Below are 23,496 nucleotides of genomic sequence, written 5' to 3' on the forward strand. Positions count from 1 at the left end.
CAATGGACGAGCCGCTCAACGAATTTATGGAGAACGTTTCCCAGACAGATATGTACCGGACCACCATGTTTGCGCGTGTGCAACAAAATTTGTGCGATTATGGGTCATTTAGAGGTAACAGGAGTAGTGCGGGCAGACCACGTTCGACGTGAACTCTCGCCATGGAAGAAAGTGTGTTGAATGCCATCCAGAATAATCCTACTACCAGCACACGTGCTGTTGCCTCTGTCTTAGGAGTGCCTCGTTGCAGTGTACAGCATGTCTGGCACGACGATTCCTTACACCCCTTTCATCTCCAAAGGGTTCAGTTACTGCTCCCCCAAGATCATCCTGCATGTGTGGCTTTTGCGCAGTGGTTTCTCCAAGAAAGTGTTCAAGACTTGAATTTTCCAGCCTATGTTTTGTTCACAGATGAGGCTTATTTCACTCGGGAATGCTTATTCAATCAACACAATGCTCATGTGTGGGCTCACGACAACCCACACGGTGTGCACTCCCCATGCGGCACAACATCGCTTCGCAATAAATGTGGGCAGGTATGGTCGGTGACTGCTTAGTTGGCCCATGCCTGTTACCATCCCACATGAACTCCGCTAAATATCGGATCTTTCTCGAACAAGTTCTACCAGGGTTACTGGACGATGTTCCAGCAAATGTGAGATGCAACATTTGGTTTCAACATGACGGGGCGCCTGCCCATTATCGAAGGTGTGTTCGTGACCATTTGAATGGCCGTTTTGGGCATCGATGGATTGGCCATGGTGGACCCGTTTCCTGGCCCCCACGCTCACCTGATTTATCGACCATTGGTTTCTTTCTGTGGGTGGGCTATGGTGCTGGCGCTTGGGGCTTCAGAATTCTTAATTCACTGGTCCAAAAATACCTTCTGCCGGCGCAGCGGTCCTTCCTTCTCTATACTTGCAGGGCATGTAGAACTGTTTCTACTGATGCCCTGCTTGTTATTAATGGTCGTCTCCCTATCTACCTGGAAATTATATTGCATTTCTTGTCTTACCATAGGAAATCTCTCTCTCCTGCCTCGGTGGGAGATTTTGCTAATAATTATGAGAACTCTACAAATGTTGATCTGGCCAGACTTTCCAATCTTGCTTTGGAAGAGTGGCAACACTCTTGGGATGATTCCTCTCTCGGCAGAATCACATACGCTTTCTTTCCTCGTGTTTTTATTAAAGATAAAAATTTTAACTGGCTTCAACTTGGGTTATTTCCCACTTTCTTAATCACGGGACATGGAATTAATTCTCATTTGTATAGATTTGGACTCGTCCCCTCTCCTCTCTGCTCTTGTGGCTCTGAGGAGACGGTTGAAATATTGTCCTACATTGTAATTTATATGTGGATTTAAGACAATTGTCTATCCGTACAAATGTATATAATTTAGATGATTTTTGGTGCCTGGTTGGGTCGGCGGACTCTCTTTCTGCCTTCTCTTCTTTTGCTAATAGTGTCTTCCGGAGAAGAGCGGCTTTATCAAGGAATAACCCTTGATTTCGTTATTTGTTCTTAATATTTATATATATTACTGTATTGAATTTTTTTTTTTTTTTTTTTTTGAGAGGAGTTTCTTCCTTGCCTAAATTGTTTTGTGTTTTGGACGCAGAGTTTTTGCGTCTTTTTCTGGAGACTTGTTTCAGGTTTTTGCCTGGCCGAGTGGGAGAGATGGACCTCCCCTCTCCCACTTCGAACTCTGTCCGGGTTGCCTGAAATGATTTTCTGTGTTAAATTGTAGGTATTTTGTAAATACTGTAATTATCTTGTTAATATCATGGTGCTTTTGTTTGATTTGTTGTTTGCTCTCAGAATTGAGAGTAACTGATTTTATTATGTTTTAAATCAGCAGTTAATCTTAAATGTTTATATTGTACATTACTTGTGTAGTTAGCTCATTATTATGTTGAAGAGACAGTTTTTCTCTTCTTGCGTTGTCTGTTTGGCTCTGAGGAGTGGGATGGACCTCTCCCTGCTCCCTCAGATCCAACCTTCAGTTGGCTATTCTGGTTGAGTGAGATGATTTTCCTCTCTAGCCTGTCTTACTGCTGGCTGCTTCTCTTGCTGCTTGTGTTTTGATTTAATTTTGTTTTCCTGCGGGGCTGATTATTTGTTGTATTTTTCTTTCCTGCCTGATTGCAGCTGCAATCAGTTGGGTTTTTGCTAGTACCATATAGTTCTTAGTCTAGCATTTTTAGTTGTAAATGGGTTTTGGTTCTGAGGGGTGGGATGGACCTCTCCCCGCCCTCTCAGATCCAATTGCTTTGTTGGCAATTGACATCCATTTTTTTTTTTTTTTTTTTTAATGCTTACCTATGCATTACTGTTAATTCTACGTGTCTTGTTATTTGAAACAAGTTTTGTTTTTCGCAGCTTGTGGTAGCAGCTTTGCACTTGCTAGTTATGTACATATGTTTATAGATTAGATTACTTGTGCAGAGACATTTTCTCTGCATATTAATTAATTATTGTTTAATACTTAACTTATTATTTTGATCTGTTATACTTAGATTTAAATTTAGAATTGCTTTTGATTCGGTAACTAATTTATTTGTACAGTATTTATTGGTTTTGCCTTTGGCATATCTTTGCCTTGGGTGAGTTCTGTTTGTCTCTTTGTGTTTTGTATATATGTTTCTACATTTCTTCTGGTTGACTATTTCTGTTAATTTCTTGGTTGACTAATTTTTCAGCCAAGATTTTAATTACTTATTTTGTAAATATTGTATATTTTACTCTCTGCTTATGCAGTGTAATTTGTTAATATGTTTACTGCTATGTTTCATATCGGTGACATAAGTATTTATTATTTATCTTAATTTATTCTTTTAAGTGGCTATCTAATAGCCACTTGTACATTACCTATGTTCTTTCCTTGAGACTTTTCTTTTTCCCCTTGTCGGTGCAAGTTGGGCTTCCTTCCCGGCTAGGGGAATCTTTCTTTCAAATGTACAAGCCTTCAGGCTTCAAAATTTTACCTCTTCAAGCTCTCTCGCTTGTTAGATTTTCCAACTAGTGTTTTCCTCTTTCCTGTTTCTTCTTTTTCCTGAGAGAGTGTTTTGCTCTCATTTCTTCTTCTACTTTCTTTTCTCCTACTTTATCCTCCCTATTCATTATTTACTATAACCGGGATTCCACTTGTTGGAATCCCACTAAGTGTAATTTAGATAGTTCCTGGAGCGCCTCCACGTGGCTAGGAACGGGAGTCGGGACGCAGGTAGCTTGCTCCCTGCCTCCCGGCTGCTAAGACTCCAGGGCCGGCAAACAACAACCATCACAACAAACATATATACTTACACTTACACACACTTGCCGGCTATAAATAACCTACAGATGCTACAGCGGTATATAGGGGTAACCCTGGAGGCCGCAATCAATACAAGAATACCTTGTCCCTTGTGGGTGGGCCCTCAAATCTATCATGTATGAATCGCCTGTGGAGACGGAAATGGATCTCATGGCGAGACTCGTCTGAGCTGCTGCTGCTACTGTAAAAGAAACTCCAGGTGTGTTCGACCGTGACCACCAATCCATGCTGCGTCGGTGTCATGCATGCATCGCGTCTCGTGGTGGAACCTTCGAGCATCTGTTGTAACATCATGAAATGCATCCATCTCATACTCCATTGTTAACATTATGCCAAATAAATGTTTGCCACTAATTACTGTCTTGCGTCATTTCTGCTTCTTGTGCCTCTGCTACTACTTTCCTGTGACGTTTCCGGTTATGGGTTCCTATGCGATTCACATTCCTTCAGATGTTACCTACCTTCCCTAAACGTTTGTACCAATATTTTTGAGACACCCTGTATATATGGAGGGGGGATGGGGGGAGGGAGAGGGGGAAGGAGGGAGGGAGAGAGAGAGAGAGAGAGAGAAGACAAAAAAAAAGGGAATGGGAGAAGAGTAATAAATATTGCGCATTTGAAATTAAACTTGTTCAGAGAATGAAAAACTATAGAGTTTTATTAAGTATTCTTTAAAGTTATAGTCTTAGTAACTAATTGATAAAGGGATAACTATATTTACTTTTCACTTCCATTAATCAGAGAAAAACAAAAGTAATTCAAGTAATTTAAGAAAAAAAATTTTGAATGTACCTGATTCAGGATATTAAAAAAAACAAAAGGATTTTTTTTAATATTCTGAATGTTATTTAACATAGTCACCTCTAATGGATACACAATTTTGTTGTTGTTATTTGATTTTAGGAGCATTAGCAACTAAGGCCATATTGCTCCAGGGATATGCGGTGGTCATTCCCTGACCTTTCCGTATTTGGTGGTCATGGGCTCAAACCCCGGTCTGATCAAGAAGCGTGTGCTATGCACTGCTGCTCCTGCCCACCTGGCTACGGAGGCGCCTGGGGGGGGGATACACAATGAAACATTCTCTAATCTTTTCTAGATCCCTTATGCAAAAACCACTGCCTTGGTATTCAACAACATAAGTAATCATTTCCTATTTAATAGTCATTATTTGTCCAAAAATATTGCTTGATGTGTTTTTACAGCAGGAAACAGGGTAGTAACCTGATGAGGGGCATATTATCATTAGTATTGGTGAAATGATACAAGGAGAAAAGCATATAGCCTCTGGAGAAACAATATCATCTTCTCTCACTTCATTGATCCATTGCTCCCAAGTACAGTCAAACTTGGTTATAACGAGCATCAAGGGCCCGACAAAATTTCCTCGTTATAAACGTTACTCACTATATCAGTGATAACAAAGATGGGAGAACCCCTGGGGCCGTTAAACAATGAACACTTTATATCAGTGATGAGTTAAATCTACCTCCTATTTTTTTTAAATTCTCAATAACTTGATAAATAGATAGATTCAAAAAACAAAAGAAATAGAGAGAAAAAAATAATATAAATATATACCTACATATTATTTGTATTAATATGCTTGTATAAACTATAATTCACTTAATAATAAACACAATTTATTTGTCTGTAATTTTAAAACTATACATTTAATACTAAACACAATTTATTGCTCTATAATTAAAAAACAAATTCTTTAATAATAAACACGATTTCAATTAGTCTTTATTTATGAATCTTAAAACTGATGTTTGTTTTAAAGATTTCACTTTGATATTTCTCATGTTTCTCCTTAAAACACTCAACGCGTTAAAAGTCTCATTACTTACCTCAGTTCCGTCAAACAATTGACTAAAGTGCCCATTGCACCTTGAGCTTGTGAGATTGTCAGCACTGATTTTGATTCACTTTCAATTGTCATCATATCATCATCATCATCACAATCATCATCTTTACCATCGTTGTTATTGTCTTTGTTCAGCACAGCAACTACAATGTCACTCTATGTAGGAAGACCACTAGTTAATAAGTTGCCATCGACTCGTACAAATTAATCGATGTCATCTGTATTAAAATCTACAACGTTGTTACATAGCAACCAGTCGAATAATGGTAAATTGTTTTCATCGTTTCCATCTTCTTCATCTACAACTGAAATTTCATTTGAATCTAATTTCGATTTCTTGAAGCAATTCGATATGGTTGTCGAAGTAACGTTGTTCCACGCATCATTCAATAAATTTATAGCATCCAATATCGACACAGACTACGTAAGTTTCTGTTCTTTTTGACTAATCAGACGTAGAACTGGATATCTTTTATAAAATCCTTTCAAACTCATGATTACAATTATGTTCATTAATTGTAAAATTGATGTCACATTGGGAGGCAGAAACACTAGCTTAATGTTGGATAAATTTTGAACCTGGGAGTGTGCATGACAGTTATCAACTAACAATAAAATATTTTTCTTCTTTTTGAATAGCTCCTTATTCCAATAATTTACGTATTCCCGAAAATTATCCAAAGTCATCCAAGCTTTCTTGTTTGCAGTGTAATCTACAGGAAGTTCCCTTACATTTTTGAAACACAGCGGTTTTAATGATTTTCTGATAACAAACAGTTTTTTTTTTTTTTATCAGTTCCTGTCATATTTGTGCATACGAGCCTTTGATTTTTTTTCCACCAACACATTTCCCCCTTTAAATTTAAATGCATTGTCAGGTGTCGAATAGAGGCACGTGATGCAAGAAAGCAAGCGAATGAGCTTATGTAGTATCAGCCAAAAAAAAATAATAAAAAATAAACAATTTGCACACAACCATTCCCTCTAAAAGTTTGTCCAGTTCCTCCTTGAATTTATTTAAGCTATCAACTTCCACAACAACAGATGGACGTTTGTTCCAGCAATTAACCACCTGCTGGCTAAAGGCAAATTTCTACACATCTATTCTACAACTGTCTTTCCTCAATTTGAATTTATGCCCCCTCAGGTTCATAATCTGAGCAAGCAGAAGAATCCCATCAGAATTGAGCCTGCTCAACAAATTCAAGGCATTATAAACGTCAGTCAGATCACCTCGCAGGTGCTTAGTCTCCAGCCACTGCAATTTGCAGAACTTTAGCCTTTCTTGGTAAGCGAACCCCTTCATTCCCCTAACCAATCTTGTTGCCCTTCTATGCACCTCTGCACACACTCAAGCAACTCTACATCCTTCCTAAAATGAGGCCTCCAGACATGCATGCAGTACTCAAGGCATGGCCTGACCATTGCCTTATACAAAGGGATAATCACCTCCTTTTCCCTGCTAGCAAATTCCTATATATCACTGACAATACCCCATGACCTGCTCTGACAGCCTGACTGCATTGCTCCGAAAACTTCATATCTGACTGCACAATCACTCCCAGGTCTTTTTCATTTTCTACCACATTATGTTATGTTATTTGGTTTTTAGGAGCATTCCCGGAGCAATATGACTAAGGTCATATTGCTCCGGGAATATGCGGTGGTCATTCCCTGACCTTTCCGCATCCTCCTTATTTGGTGGTGATGGGCTCGAACCCTGGTCTAATCAAGAAGCGTGTGCTACACACTGCTGCTCCTTCCCACCTGGCTACGGAGGTGCCCATTTTCTACCACCCTAAGTGTAGTACCACGCAGTATTGGTACATATCTCTGGGGTTACTTCTACCCATATGCAGTACTTTGCATTTGTCAATGTTAAACTTCAGTTGTCACTTCTCAGTCCATCTGCCCAAATTTTCCAGATCCTATTGCAGTAGCACAACTGTTGTAGATGTCTTTGTCATTGAAATCTTTCCGGATTTCTGCCCAAACACGGTCAATCCATTCATATGCCATTATTGGATCTGCAAATCGAGATTCTCCACTAATTTCTGCATAAACGATGTTATGTCAGTTTTTAAATCAATCCAGCCAACCGTTGTTACACACAAAATTGTTGCACCCAAATAGTTTAGCAAATTTTTCCGCTTGAGCCTTCAAAATCAGGTCGCATATTGAAAATCCAGCACTTCTTTGTGTGGCAAACCACTGAAGCAATGCTTCATCAATTTGTAACATTGCACTCTCTGAATGTTTTTTTCCGCATATGTTCTTTTCCAGTGCCGATATGTAAACAGCTTTATTCTTCCACAATGCTGATATACTTGAAGAGGACAAAGAAAACTTTTTACACTCCAACATTTTTGGACCACATTCTAACTCATGAATAATTTATACTTTTTCGCAAACTGAGAGAGACTTTCTTTTGTTAGTAGACAAGTTTCCGAAGGAAGGGTTTGTTTCTAACTGATTTTACTTTAAAATGATAAAATGATCTACAATACAATGTTCTTAGACGTCCCAAAATGCATACAACATTCTCAGAAGTCTTGAAATGCATACAACATTCTTAGAATGTCCCGAAATAAATTTATGATTCAGTGAATACAACACAATCTGTAAATAGGGTAATGCAATAAGTGGAATGCCAATTCACTATTGTATAGCCCTGTCCCTCGAAGGACAAGGCCGCTAATTCGATGCAAGTGGTCATAAAGCTATGTCGCCCTTTTCATTTTCGTCTATTCCAAGAATTGGGTTTTTTCAACCACCCGAGCAATCAAGAATGTCTGCACAGTTACCAAAATTTGTTCAGTATATCCATGTAGTACACTCGTTATAATAGTGAGCGATTGTATGGGAATACATGTAAATTAAAATCATTATGGCTTTTTGATCATTACAGCCGTGATCTTGTTATTTCCGTGCTGTTTATAACCAAGTCCGACTGTATTTACCCAGTCCCTTTAAAACTTCGAACATCTACAAAAATAGATGGGAGTTTATTGCAATAGTTAATCACTCTTTTGACTAAAGAATAAATAATGCCAAAATAATTATTTATATCCAATTCTTTTATGACAACCTCATAGCAGCTAATTACATCAGTCAGACAAGATCTCTGCTTAACAATGACATTCTGTGGTTCCTTCATACTTTCACATCTGGTTAAACAGGGTGACTGTGACAATTCATAGCCTAAAGCAGTGACTGTTTTCAGGGTTACTCTAGCCTTGTGAGGTGCACTGTCATGTAAGAAGAAGATCCCTCTGGAGAGAAATTTCATGAGTAATTAAAGGCCGATATATTTGACCTTTAATTACTTGTGCAATTTCAGTAGCAAGGAAGTACAATACAGTAAACCCTCGCTATTCGCGGTCGCTGATTTAATATAAAATGAAACCTAAAAAAAATGTGAATTTTAAAGTGCTGTGAACATTTTCCTCTATAAAAAAACATGGGCGTGGCTAAAATTATCTTTCCCGGTCAAAACAGCGCCCAGTGGGTGGGGGGGGAGGGGTGACAAAATCGCGAGCATGGATGTTTCGTCATTTGTTTTTAATTTATATGCTTATAAATTGAATAAATTTATCAATTTATAAATTGATATGCTTACAAAAGTGAAATCTACCGTTTTGCAGTATAAAACAGACTTTTTCGAGTGTGTTAACAGAAGAAAGTGACTTTATTGTGGACAAGTTCTTTCTAACCAGTACAAAAATATGGCTAAGAATAACAAGGGAAATGTGAAAAGATCAAAGAAGGTGATGACATTAGTGAATAAAATTGAGTTATTAGACAAAATTTCTAATGGTGAAAGTGTCTCCTCAGTAGCAAAACATTATAAAATCAATGAGTCAACAGTACGATCAATCAAGAAATCGGAAGAAAAAATCCGCCGTAGTGTCCGTGAAAACGCGCTGATTGCTTCAAAAATTTGCTCTGTAACTTTTGATGTTAAATTAGAAAAAATGGAAAAGGCTTTAAATCTGTGGATAGAAGAACGAACTCAAAATAAAATTCCATTAAGTTCACTCATTATTCGTGAAACGGCAAAACTCCTTTATCAACACTTTAGCAAAACTGTGATAGCACTGGCCGGATAAGTTTTTTTAGCTAGCAAAGGCGCTGGTTTGAAAGATTTGTTTGAAATTTCTAATAAATGTTACATGTAATATTAAATTGTTTCTTATTTTCATTTCGATGCATATGCTTGCATTTCACTATGTACTGTCTATGTACATAGTCATATTATGAAGGTACATATAATACATACATAGACAAAATTTTAGACTAGTTTTTCTTATATATTTCATACTTTGGAACGGAACCCCTTTATTACTATGGGAGCCATAACTCAGTATTCGCTTTTTCGGTATTCGTAGCATTTCTCAGGAACGTAATCCCCGTTAATAGCGGGGGTTTACTGTATTCCATAATTGATATAAACATTTAAAATTAATCAATTAATATTAACACTTATTTGTTCCAAAAAGTTATGCCCCATGATAGTAATAGCATTAGCTATATAGTGCAAAGAAGCCCTTCACCAGTCTGGTTGCTGTCTCTGCACCCGTCCCAGCAGATTTGCATCCTAGCAAAGTTTCTGTATACCACTGACAATACTCCAATAGCTGTCCTGGCAGCATGTCTGTACTGCTCAGAGAATTTCATATCTGACTACACAATTACTCACAGATCTTTCTCATTCTCCACTACCCTGAGTGTAGCACGACATAGTTGATAAATTTTTTTTTTTTTTTTTTTATGTGAACCCCAAACACGAGAGGTATAAGAACCTATAGTACTCAGTACCGTGCTTGGGTTGGAGGTTGAGAAGACGAAAGAAGATATTTGTTGACATTGGACTTGAACTTCTGTAGATTGTAATTTTCAGGAAATACATATGAAGGAAGGTTGTTCCAGAAAACGGCAGTTGAATGAATAAATGAGGAAGACGAAAAGTTGGTTCTGTGGGTTTGAAGTTGGACAGTAAATGGATGTTGGCTGTTGGCGGCACGTGTTCGGACTGTTTTGAAAGAGAGAGCAGGAATTATAGAAGCCAATTCAGAAGAACAGTGCCCATGGAAGTATCTGTAGAAGAGAGATGCAGCAGAAACAGTACGTCTATGAGAAAGCGAGTGGAGAGACTCTGTTAGAGATGTATCATTAATTAACCTAACTGCCCTCTTATGAATGGAATCAAGAAGCTTGAGAGAGGTTTTGGGGGCACCACCCCAGATGTGGGAACAATATTCCATGGCAGGGCGGATTTGCGATTTATACAGAGTGAGCAGCTGTTTGGAAGAAAAGTAGCGCCGAGAGTGAAAGAGAAAACCAAGTTTTTTAGATGCAGAGGATGCAATATTTATAACGTGCTTGTGCCAAGAGAGATTAGAAGTCAGAGTAATCCCCAAAAGAGATATATCATTTTGCCTAGAAATCAGAGTGTCATCAAAGATAAGTATAGGAGCAGAAGAATCCTTTTTAAGAGATATAAGACAAGACTGAGTTTTAGAAGGGTTGAAATCAACTAAGTTGTCTTTGTCCCACTGGAGAATTACCAGAAGATCGGCATTTAAGGAATCGGTAGTAGATTTTCGAGAAGTCGAAGCTGATTGAGCAGGACAAGGTTTCTCAAAATGGAAAGTGGAATGCAGTGTGCTATCATCAGCAAAACTATGGATAGGATTTCCAGTCAATGGAGAAGGTCATTAATATACAAGAGGAAAAGAGTGGGGGAAAGTACTGAACTTTGGGGGACACCAGCATTAGTGGAGAAGTTAGAAGACAGAGAGCCATCTACTATCACCCCCAGTTAGCGATCAGAGAGAAAAGTGGATAACCAATTACAAAAAACAGTTCGCAAACCATAAGATGGAAGCTCGTTTAGGCGGCCTTTATGCCAAATGCGGTTGAAAGCCTTTGAGATATCAAGAGCAGCTGCTTGTGTTTCATCAAACTTTTCATTGAATTAATCCATAAATGGGTAACATAAGCCAGAATATCACCAGTGGATCGACACTGATGGAATCCATACTGGCGATCGTTGATCAGACGGAAGGTTTCTAGGTAATTTAAGAGTTGGCGGTTAATTGATTTCTCCATTACTTTAGAAAGAGTAGAAGTAATTGCAATGGGACGATAACTGGATGGGAGGGATTTGTCACCCTTTTTAGGAACTGGCTGGATATGAGCAAATTTCCAAGCAGAAGGAAAAACACCTTTGGAATAAGAAAGTAAAAAAAGGCGGCAAAAAATAGGAGTACATTCAGGAGCACAGGTTTTGAGAAAAAGTGGAGAAATACCATCAGGACCTGGAGCTTTCTTAGCATCAAGATTCATCAAAATCCTTCTGATATCCTTTTGACGGAAGACCACAGGAGGCATTGAATGGAGCGTGTTGGGAATGATGGGAGGTGTTTTACCAAGATCATTAATACATGAGCTGGAAGAAAAATGGGATGCTAGCAGGTCAGCTTTATCCTTGGCTGAAGTGACAACAGAACCATCTGGTTTGGACAGAGGTGGGAGCAGAGATGGGCAAAAGTTGCGGCCAATAGCTTTGGCAAGAGACCAGAATGCTCGGCTACCATTAGGGCAAGAAGCAAGTTTTCTACTCTTAGCCTGTTCAAACTCTAGTTTGGACTGATTAATAACTGCTTTACAATTGTTGCGAGCTTTGGTGTAGGCAGAAAATGAAACTGAAGAATTAGAAACAAGCCAATTACGATATGCAACATTCTTCTCTTGAACAGCCTTAGCACATTTATTGGAAAACCAAGGTTTAGATAAAGGACGAGATTTTAGAGTGGAGTGTGGAATAAAGGATTCCATTCCTGCAAGAATAATTTCACTGACACAATCTGAACAAACGTTGACATCAGAAGTTTTGAAACAGTAATATGACCAAGGAAAAGAAGAAAAGAAGTCTCGCAGGTCATCCCATTTTGCATTCTTGTAATGCCAAACAACACGAGGTTGGGAATAGCCATGAGATAAAGGTTCCATTGGAGAAGAGACAATCACCAAGTTGTGATCTGAAGTGCCTAAAGGACCTCTCACTCCGACCACGTACTTAGAAGGGTTGTTTGTGAGAAAAAGATCAAGCGTATTGGCTGTATGATTAGGATTGTCCGGAATTCTTGTAGGTAAATGAACAATCTGTGCTAGGTCATTAGTAATTGCAAAAGCCTCAGCATCTCGACCTGCTGGGTCGGTGTGACTAGAAAACGGAAGCCAGCTGGAGTTGTGAACATTAAAATCACCAGGGAAAATTACCTCACTGTTAGGACTGGAGAAAGTCAAGTTGCAAAGAGAGGAAGTCAAAGAGCTCCAAGTGATTAGTGGAGTTGGGAGAACGGTAGAGAAAACAGATGAATCTGACACAATGAGGTAGAGAGATTTTAAGCCAGAGAAGATCGAAGAGAAGAGATTCCAAATTTCCAAGTCTCTGACAGGGAATATCAGAACGTACATATGCACATGTACCACCTTTGAGGCGAAAGGAATCATACAGCGAATAATTTGGGCATCTGAGATGAGCAGTAGTTGAATTAACCGATAACTGAGATTCTGTCAGAAAAAGTACATGGGTTTGGCAGACTGCAAGTGGAAATGGACATCGTTGAGATTAGAATTGAGACCACGTACATTTGTGAAATGAATTAGGAAGTGCTTGGGAGGCTTAGCATTAGCATTAGCATTAGCATTAGCATTAGCATTAGCAGAGGCATATGATGCAAGAAAGCAAGCTTATTCAGCATCAGCCAAAAAAAAAAAAAAAAAAACACACCACTCCCATTTCACCCCTCCGTTCGTTCGAAATACCTGTCCAGTTGAGCTTTAAATTTGTTTAGGCTATCAACTTCAACAACAAGTGATGGAAGTCGGTTCCACCAACCAACCACCCGCTGGCCAAAGGCAAATTTCCGCACATCTATCCGACATCCGTCCTTCCTCAATTTGAATTTATGCCCTCTGAGGTGATTATTCTGAGAAAGATGAAGAATCCCATTGGCATTGAGCATGCTCAAACCATTCAAAGCCTTATACACCTCTATCAGATCACCTCGCCGGTGCCTAGTCTCCAGACTCTGTAATTTGCAAAACTTAAGCCTTTCTTCGTAAGAGCAACCCTTTGTTCCATTTACTAATCTTGTTGCCCTTCTCTGTACCCGTTCCAGCAGCTCTACATCCTTCTTGAAATGAGGCCTCCAGACCTGTATACAGTACTCAAGATGTGGCCTTACCATTGCCTTATACAAGGGAATAATCACCTCCTTATCCCTGCTAGAAAAATTCCTGTATATCATTGACAAGACACCATGCGCTACTCTTGCAGCTCGTCTGCACTGCTCAGAGAACTTCATATCTGCCTGCACAATTACCCCCAGGTCCTTTTCATTCTCCACCACTGTCAGTGTAGTACCGCAGAGTTGATACGTTGCTCTGGGGTTACTGTTTCCCATATGCAGCACTTTACATTTGTCGATGTTAAACCTCATTTGCCACCTCTCAGCCCATCTGTTCAACCTTTCCAGATCCTGTTGCAGCAGCATAGCGTCAGTATTGTCCTTAACGACCCTGCCAACCTTTGTATCATCTGCAAACTTGGACATTAAACTTGATATCCCATCATCAATATCATTCATAAACACCGAAAACAACAACGGACCCAACACTGAACCTTGAGGAACTCCACTAATAACATTAGTCCACGTTGAGCAGTGTCCATTGATTACCACTCTCTGTCTTCTGCCACTCAACCATCCCCTTATCCATAGCAGCAATTTGCCTCCAATGCCACACTGCTCCAATTTGTGCAGCAGTCTTCCATGTGCAACAGTATCAAAAGCCTTTCTAAGATCCAAATATATAATATCAAAGTTATTCCCTGCATCCAGTTCTTTTGTGACTACATCATAGTATCCAATCAAATTGGTCAGGCAAGACCTGCCCTTAACAAAACCATGCTGCGTCTGAGCTATAACTGAATTCTTGTCTAGATGATCCTGCAGTGCTTCTTTAACCAGTGCCTCCATTAATTTACCTGGAACAGAAGTTAAACTAACAGGTCTATAATTACTTGTGTCAGCCTTTGATCCTCCTTTGTGAATTGGGGTTACATTTGCACATCTCCAGTCTATGGGCACCTCCCCTGAGTCCAAAGAAGCTCTCATAATTATGGCTAGGGGTTTGCATACTTCCTTTGCTGCCTCCTTTAATATAACTGGATAGATCCCATCCACCCCAGGTGCCTTTTTTATGTTTATCCTCAACAATCTCTCCTCCACTTTCCTCTCAGTTATTACAAAATCATCCAGCTCACTGCCAATGTTTACTTTACCTACATCATTCTCCTTCCTGAATAACTCCTCATGCGTGAATGTAGATGCAAAATACTCGTTTAGATTGTTAGCCACCTGAGCAGGATCCTCAACTGTTGAACCATCAATATCCAGTGGACCAATCTGATTCATCCCTTTCCTTTTCGAGTTCAAGTATGTAAAAAACTCTTTTCTGTTTTTCTTTGCATCCTTTGCCAAGGATTTTTCATAGTCTGCCTTTGCCTGCCTAATCTCCTTTGTGACTTGGTTACAGACCAACTTATATCTATCATAGGCTTCCATGTCACCCATTAATTTGTATGTATCCCATGCATTTTTCTTCTCTGCCACATGTCTCATTAGTTCATCTGACAACCATTTAGGCCTAAACCTTGAACAATATTTCTTAGTTGGTATGTAAAGCCTGGTAGCCTCCAAGATTAGTTCCTTGAATGCTTCCCATTTTGAGTTTGCTGTTGGTAACATCATCAGTTGGTCCCACTGTATAGAATTTAAATACTGTCTCAGACCATCATAGTCGCCTTTACGAAAACAAAAACCCTTCCCTTTACCTCTGATGGTAGTTACCTCCTTGAGTAAATCCCACTTCAACACACTGTGATCACTGCCACCTAGTGGTTCATTTATCTGCAGGTTCTTAATGCATGAAGAATCACTACTGATAATCAGATCAAGAGTATTGCTCCCTCTTGTTGCCTCACGAACATGCTGATGTAGAAAACAATCATCCAATAAATCCACAAAAGCCTTGCTAGTGTGCGAGTGACCAACCCACAAATTCCAGTCAATATCTGGGAAATTAAAGTCCCCCATTATAAGACTCTCAGATTTACTGGCCCACTCTATTTCCCTGTACAATATCTTATTATACTCATCAGAGTCATTAGGCCTATAGCACACTCCTACTCTCAATTTTGATTTCCCTATGCTTATGTCGCACCAAACTGACTCGACACTGCCCTGTCCATCGATGTCGACTGGCTTCACTTCCTTGGACTTTATGTGTTTCTTAATTAATAGCATAACCCCTCCTCCCCTCCTGTCCTGTCTATCCTTTCTATACACATTGTATTCCCCAAATTCCAGTTCCGCATTACTTATATCTGTGTGACACCACGTCTCTGATATCCCAACAATATCTGCCTTTGATGTTTTGAGCAATACCTCAAATTCATCAAATTTATTTACCAAACTCCTAGCATTGGTGTACACGCAGGTATACATGCACCTGTTTCTATTCTTAGCTACCCTAACACAACCCATGTGTTTACTTGTACCGCAATGACTACCAGCAGTCTCTGAAATATCCTGCATCTTGTTTTTCAGACTTCTGCTCATTTCAATAGAAGCAGTGCAAGAATCACTTCCACCTCTGCCAGTGGCTACTGTTAATCTATTAGTCCTTGTATCCCCCCCAACTAGCAGTTTTCCGACCCACCTAACACTGCCTCGACAGCATCAGCAAAAATTCTTGCACCCTTTCTATTTAAGTGTATCCCATCCCTGTAGAAGCAATCTCTCCTGTTAACAAGTACAGTCCAGGCTGAAAAAAATTCTACCCCTTGAGCCTTGCACAATCCCTCCAGGGCCGAATTGATCGACAAGGCTCTCATCATATACTCCCTCCTATCGTGTCTGGGCAGAATTGCAGACACTTTCAAGTTCAACCCTAATTCACGGCTTTTTTTCAACAGTGACCTGTACTTGCTAAGTAATTCCGCCGGTCTCCTACTCTTAATATCATTAGTGCCAACGTGTACAACTATATCACCTTTTGTGCCCTTAAAAGATGATATCCGCTCTACAACGTCATCAACCTTTGCCCCTGGCAGACATACCCTGGTCCTATTCCACCTATCCTTTTTACAAAGTATGTTCCCCGTTTCCCTGACAATAGAGTCACCAACAACTACTAGTTCCTGTGGGACCAGCGCATTCTGCCTAGGGGGCTGCTTCTGTGTTGCCTGATGACCAAGTGCAAGCTCTGGCGTTGATGTGGGCAGCTGAGAGCTTGATGGGCCCCTCAATTTATTTCCTTCGAGGGCATCCACCCTGTCCTTCAAGCTCTCATAAAGGCCCATAACAACGCTGAGTTGTCGCCTGATTTCCTTGCACTCCTTACATCGTGCACACACAAAGACATCCCCCTTGGCAGTATCATGTCCCGTACCCGACTGCTCCGCAAACATCAAGCAAACAGTGCATTTTAATAGACTGTGATTCAGAGGGCAACTGCCCCCTTCAGTTCTCCCCTGAACCACAGCACTCCCATTAGCTTGAGCCTTTTGCTTTGCTGCTCTGGTCAGAGTCATGATTCCGATTTAATTCAATAAAATTCAAAACAAAAATTAAATCCTTAAGTTATATCCCAAAACAGTTATGTTATATATATATTTTTTTCGGTATCTAGTGTTTTCTACGAGTTCCCTTTATACAACTTCCGAATCACGTGTACCACTATAGTTATGTATTAATTATTTGTTACGATTAAGTCGTTATATATATATATATATATATATATATATATATATATAGAGTTAAAAGTACAATTTAATTGACAATAAAGTTTATCAAGATTAATAGATTTACTGATTAATTGACAATATTATATTATGCACTATACGACACTAAGCTTATGCTATCGTGTAAAAATGGCGGGAATTCACGAACGGTATTTCTACGGACTCGTAAGTATTGATTAGCTTCCAAATCTCGCTATCTCAATTTAGAATCAACTAAGGATCCTGACTAGGTCTATAATCTACTTATAGATGATAATTTGATATAACAGTTGGTTAATAAATCGACTAAATTTGGTTAAAAAAAAAATTTGGTTTGTGACACGTGGATTTGATACCGTTACCGATACTAAGTAATATCTACGAAATCTCTGTCTAAGTTAAACTTTAAACTAAGTATCGTAACTAGGAATATAAAGCTACTCTAGAAAATAAGTTAATATGACAATTTAAACTAATAAAGCAGAAAATAAATCAGGAAAAACTTCTCTGTTTGAAGAGCTTTAAGGAGCAATGTCCGCACAGGCTAACCTCGCACCCAAGGTATTTCTACGGACTCGTAAGTATTGATTAGCTTCCAAATCTCGCTATCTCAATTTAGAATCAACTAAGGATCCTGACTAGGTCTATAATCTACTTATAGATGATAATTTGATATAACAGTTGGTTAATAAATCGACTAAATTTGGTTAAAAAAAAAATTTGGTTTGTGACACGTGGATTTGATACCGTTACCGATACTAAGTAATATCTACGAAATCTCTGTCTAAGTTAAACTTTAAACTAAGTATCGTAACTAGGAATATAAAGCTACTCTAGAAAATAAGTTAATATGACAATTTAAACTAATAAAGCAGAAAATAAATCAGGAAAAACTTCTCTGTTTGAAGAGCTTTAAGGAGCAATGTCCGCACAGGCTAACCTCGCACCCAGACTTAGATCTTTTCGCAGATAACCTTGCTCTATTATTTTGACAATTCATGGTGTATTCAATAGTAAGAAAAAGTGGGTGGGACATGCTGTATGAAGTAATGAAATTTTTGGATATGGCGTACACGTGGTAAGAATATACTCAGATCCTTGACATAACGTGGCCTCGACAATGCTCCCCGCATACACACTACTCGGACTCCCTCCAGTCACTATCTGGCAGAGTAGAGGTAGCAAGATTATACACTAGCTGATCCGGAAGCCTCCTAGAGAGTTACCAATAGGTTCGGTCCGGTGTACTAACTAGCGGCCGGCCTGCGAACACCGTTTTAGAGCTGTACCCTCGAAATGTAAGGAATATTGGATCTCGCCACGACGTTCATCATAACTTCAAAAGTCATCAATCATACTGCATGATGGAAGAGATAGGGAAGGGTTGACCGGAACTTAGCTCTAGAGACTAAACATGGGTTCCACCACTTCAAGCCTCCAATAAGCAAAGTGGTGGTATTTCACTGGTTGATGAGAGTCATCTACCACCTAGTACTGCCTGGTAACATAGAGGGGCGGCGTTCCTCCATGTGGTGTGGGCGCCACACCTCGACCCCTGCTTACGTTGGTTCACACCTGGGTGGTCACCCACCATGTACTTGTACATGGATTACTAACAGTCCCACCATCATGAAGGTGCAAGCAGAGGATTTGGCTGTCACAGACCGTCCGGACTTCGCCGAAATTGGGTCCACTTGACTTGAGTGTCACCCAAATATCAGTTCCATCAGCGTTTTAGACTCCCAGGTAGCAAGTACAGCTTGTCTGGCATATCTGAGAGAATGTCTGTGACAACCTCAAGGACCAAATTACACTGGGGTGACTGCTACCCATGATCAGTACCGTACATTTGTCAACATTAAATTTCAACTGCCATTTCTCAGCCCATTGACCCAATTTTCCTAGATCTTGTTGCAGTAGCTCACCCTGATGACTGTCGCTAACCACCCTGCCATCCTTTGCATCATCTGCAAACTTAGATATTAAGCATGATATACCTTCATCAATATCATTGATAAATATTGAAAACAACAATGAACCCAGCATTAAACCTTGGGGAACTCTGCTAATAATATTAGTCCACTAAGAGCACCATCCCTTTATCCATAGCAGTAACTTGCCCTTAATGCTACATTGCTACAGTTTGTACAGCAGCCTTTTATGTGGAACAGTATCAATAGCCTTCTTGAAATAGAAGTATTTGATATCAAAATTATTTTTTGCATCCAGTTCCTTGGTCACTACATCATGGTAACCTATCAGATAGATTATAATACAAGACCGTCCATAACAAATGTATGCTCTGATTGCAGTATAATTACATGTCTACAGATAGTTCTGCATTACTTCTTTAAAATTATTATATATTTGAATGTTAAAACAGCCTTGCAATGCCTGGGAATCGAATCTGGGTAAACTGCTTGGAAGGCAGCTATGCTAACCAACTACACCACTGTTGCTTGCGGCTGGTCTGTATCTACCACTTCACTCTTAGAAGGGCTTTTATGTACTGGCAATACACTAGCACTTCTCCAATCCAAAGAATTCTCTCTTTGTTGTCTAAGGATGCCCTCGTAATCTTAATGATTCAATACACACTCTTGTGACCTTATTTGTCTTTAGTCTTGAAAGTTTTTCTAATAAACAATCTTTTTAAATTACAATATAACTAATTTCATAATGCTCAGCCTCTGCTCACTATGAAGAGTTTTTCATGTGTAAAGGTCAATGCAAATTATCTGTTCCATTCAACGTCAGCTGGGTTATCTAACACTTCCTACACCCATTACACAAGGGTCTGAACCAATTTTTTCTTTCTCCTTGGTATTCAGTAATTCCTCATACTCAGCCCCTGCCAGCCTAAACTTTTCTGTGGGTAAATTGTAATACTGCAGATAAATTTGTAGCTGTTATAGATGGCAGCACTTTTCATTGCTATGTAACTTTTCCCATGCACCATTTACTGCTCTATTAAACTGACCATCTCCATATTAACTATCTTGGCTTCATGCAATATGTTTTAAATGATATATATGCATTTGTGGTTTTTGCGATAGTTTCTTTAAAAACATTCCATATTTCTAATGTATTCATCCTGATAGTTGATGATACTCTGCAATTTCTTCTGGTATGGAATATCCTCCATAGACTTGTTTGGTCTCTAGAGTAGAGTAATGAATTCAACATACACAGTCATCATTTGCCTGACAAACCTGTCTGAATCTTTGGCAAATTGTGAAAGACTGCCTTTGCACAATTCACCAACTTGCCTCCCCACCAGTCAGTACTGAAGTGTTTTGTTATCCACTTCACTGATTTTTTTTTTCCCTTCTCATTTGTTTGTTAATACTTTGATGATGGACTCATTCATAGGATGTTTAGTATCTTTGCTATGGATTACAAATTCAATTATCTTTCAAAATCAAGTCACCAACAGCATTAAACACAAATCATCCAGACCTGCATTCATTTTGTGACTCTGCAAGCCCTTTTGAATTGAGCAACCGAGTTTTTCACAGTACTGCACACTAGACAATCACTGTGTAAAATCTAGTAGCAAGGGTCTGAACCAATTTTTTCTTTTCACCTTTGTATTCAGTGATTCCTTATCATCAGCTCCTGCCAGCTATATAAGCAAGCTTATATACCATCAGCCACACACACACACACACACACACTCTTCAATCCATCCTTACCATCCAAGAATTTATCTAGTTCATCCTTATATTTATTCAAACTATCCACTTCAACAACAACAGATGAAAGCCTAATCCAACAATCAACCACTTGCTGGCTGAAGGCAAACTTCCATATACCTATCCTGCAACGTAAATTTATGCCCCCTCATGTGTGTAGTCTCAGCAATAGAAAAAATGCCATTCACATTCAGCTTACTCAATCCATTCGAAGCCTGGCTACGAGCCATCAATGCTGGACAATTAAAGAGTGGAAAAATGCACTGTGGCCAGATGAATCAAAATTTGAAAATTTTGAATCCAAGCACAGAGTTCATGTGAGACGATCAACTCAAGAAAAAATGGGACTGCACTGTTTAGTACCTACAATCAAGCACAGTGGTGGTTCCATCATGACCTGGAGTTGCTTCTGTTTTTCTGGAACTTCAGAATCAAAGAAATTTTAAGCAAAGAAGGCTATAAAAACATTCTTGAACATAATGCAATATCCTCTAGACTTCCGACTTTGTGGATGATGAAATTTTATATTAGAAGAAGGCAATAACTGGAAGCACAGATCTAAGCTGTGCAGCGACTTTCTACCAACTAAACAACACGAGGGGATATTTCAAATTATGGTGTGGCCATACTAATTGCCTGACTTAAAAATCAATAGAACTTTTATGGGAACATCTACACTATCTAGTCCATGATGTGGACAGCTTAAATAAATTCAAGGCAGAACTAGACAAGCATTTGGAGCAAATGGATGGGTGAAATGGGGGATTTTTTTTTTTTTTTTGGCTGATGCTGTATAAGCTTGCTTTCTTGCATCTTATGCCTATGCTAATGAAGTCACTCCATCTTCACAAAATTCATGGGAAACCTTGCAGATCACTTGAAGTAATATTAATCAAGACATCATTATAAAATTAATCACCAGAATGCCATGTCTGTGTAAGGCAGTGATAAAAATGTCATGGAGCAAATTTTGATGAAATATCAGTATAGATGTTAATATTAATCATTTCAATATTTATTTGCCGTAAATTTTTCGCTGCTTAATATATAAATCTTTAAATACTTTGTAATGTGTTTTTTTTTTATATTAAACCTTACATTGTCATAGCTAATTTCAAAAAAATTAATGAAAACTGTTGTCATACACTGTGATTCCAAACTTTTAGGCAGAGGTGTATGTAACCAAACCACTGATGGGAAAAGACAGAGAAAGCTGAGCATGAGAAATCATTCACAAAGAGAAATACAAATGGGGGGGGAGAAAAACAGTTCCTATTAGCATTAGTAAAGGCACATGATGCAAGAAAGCAAGCTTATATAGCATCAGCAAAAAAAAAAAACCTTCTCATTTCATCCATCCACTCACTCCAAATGTTTGTCTAGTTCTGCCTTGAATCTATTTAAGCTATCAACTTCTACAATGACAGATGGAAGTTTGTTCCAGCAATCAACCACCCACTGGCTAAAAGCAAACTTTCGCACATATATCCTACAACTGTCTTTCCTCAATTTGAATTTATGCCCTCTCAGGCATAAATTCAAATATTCATATATGAACACCAAAAAAAAAAAAAAAAAAAAAAAGAGGGTGAATCAAATAGGACCCCATTCTTGATCACATGGAAAAGCCATTTATTCAGTAGTTCTATTGTGTGAGAGGCTTAACTGACTTGTAATACTTTAGACCAGCGTTTCCAAAACTTTTTTTAGTCACAGAACGGAACACTTTTCATCTCACAACATATGCACGGAACACTTACGAAACACAAGTTTAGCAGGAGCCAGAGAACTGTTGCTAATATTTTATTACACATGACACACTGTGCATCAGGAGCATCTTTATTTCCAACTCATGTAAAGACGAAATTCAAATAACTGTCATTATACTTTCGTTTTGGTCTTTTATTAGTTGGTTCCTGTTTTTTCACTTCGGATTTTTGGGGAACAAAAGGTTGCGATTGTTCATCCTCACTTTGAAGTGTGACAATATTGTTTGTTTTCATCTAGTAGTGCAACCACAGTTGCACTACTAGAAGTACTTTGCTTCTTATTTTAAAGTTTCTTTTTTTAACCACAAATCCATGGTCGCATATTTTAATAATAATATTTCCAAATACTAATAATTATCAAAAAAAAATTTATACAAGGAAGCAAGTTTAGTTATGATATTGGTCGCTTCCTCCTCTCCGTCAACCCGTGTACTCCAGGCAAAATCACAAACGAATGGCATACTAGATCACTACATTGCTACTTTTTCGTAGATGTCATTACTTCTACGCATACTTCTCTATGCAAAGCCCGTGAAAATAAAGTGTTCCATGGTCTATTTGATTATTAGTCTATGCCAGTATATTAATAACTGAAAAAAAAAAAAATTATGTTAAATATTATAATGATACAAAAGTGGTGTACACTACAAATATTCAAAATTTATTTATTATTTTTTTAATTATTAATTACAATTTTTCACAGAACACTTGTTAACGTCTTACAGAATACTAGTGTTCCACGGAACAAAGTTTGAGGAAACGCTGCTTTAGACAATAAAATTCACATGGTTTAATTAATGTTATTCATAATTCACATTAAAATTAGGAAAAAACTGCCATAACTTACCAATTTAATATGTTTAGGAGAATGATAATAGACATCTATCATACGCTTTCCTTTTTCCTGCTTTCCTCTTTGCACAAGTTCTCTTCTCCAACCTATACAAAATAACTTTTATATAACCTTTCATTGAATCATTAAATTTTCTGAT

At 38.6% G+C, this 23,496-nt stretch overlaps 1 protein-coding gene across 1 annotated transcript in view; it reads right to left on the reverse strand.

The window, feature by feature from the left end:
* Nucleotides 1-23,496, reverse strand: part of LOC150076912 (uncharacterized) — a 347,314-nt gene that overhangs the window by 282,283 nt on the left and 41,535 nt on the right. Inside the window, exon 3 of the mRNA XM_090385729.1 lies at nt 23,352-23,443. Within this exon, the coding sequence (XP_090241855.1) occupies nt 23,352-23,443 (92 nt within the window). The remainder of the gene's footprint in view (nt 1-23,351; nt 23,444-23,496) is intronic.

Source organism: Mastigoproctus giganteus, chromosome 12 (assembly GCF_048544385.1).
Source record: "Mastigoproctus giganteus isolate SK-2022 chromosome 12, ASM4854438v1, whole genome shotgun sequence".
NCBI lineage: Eukaryota > Metazoa > Arthropoda > Arachnida > Uropygi > Thelyphonidae > Mastigoproctus > Mastigoproctus giganteus.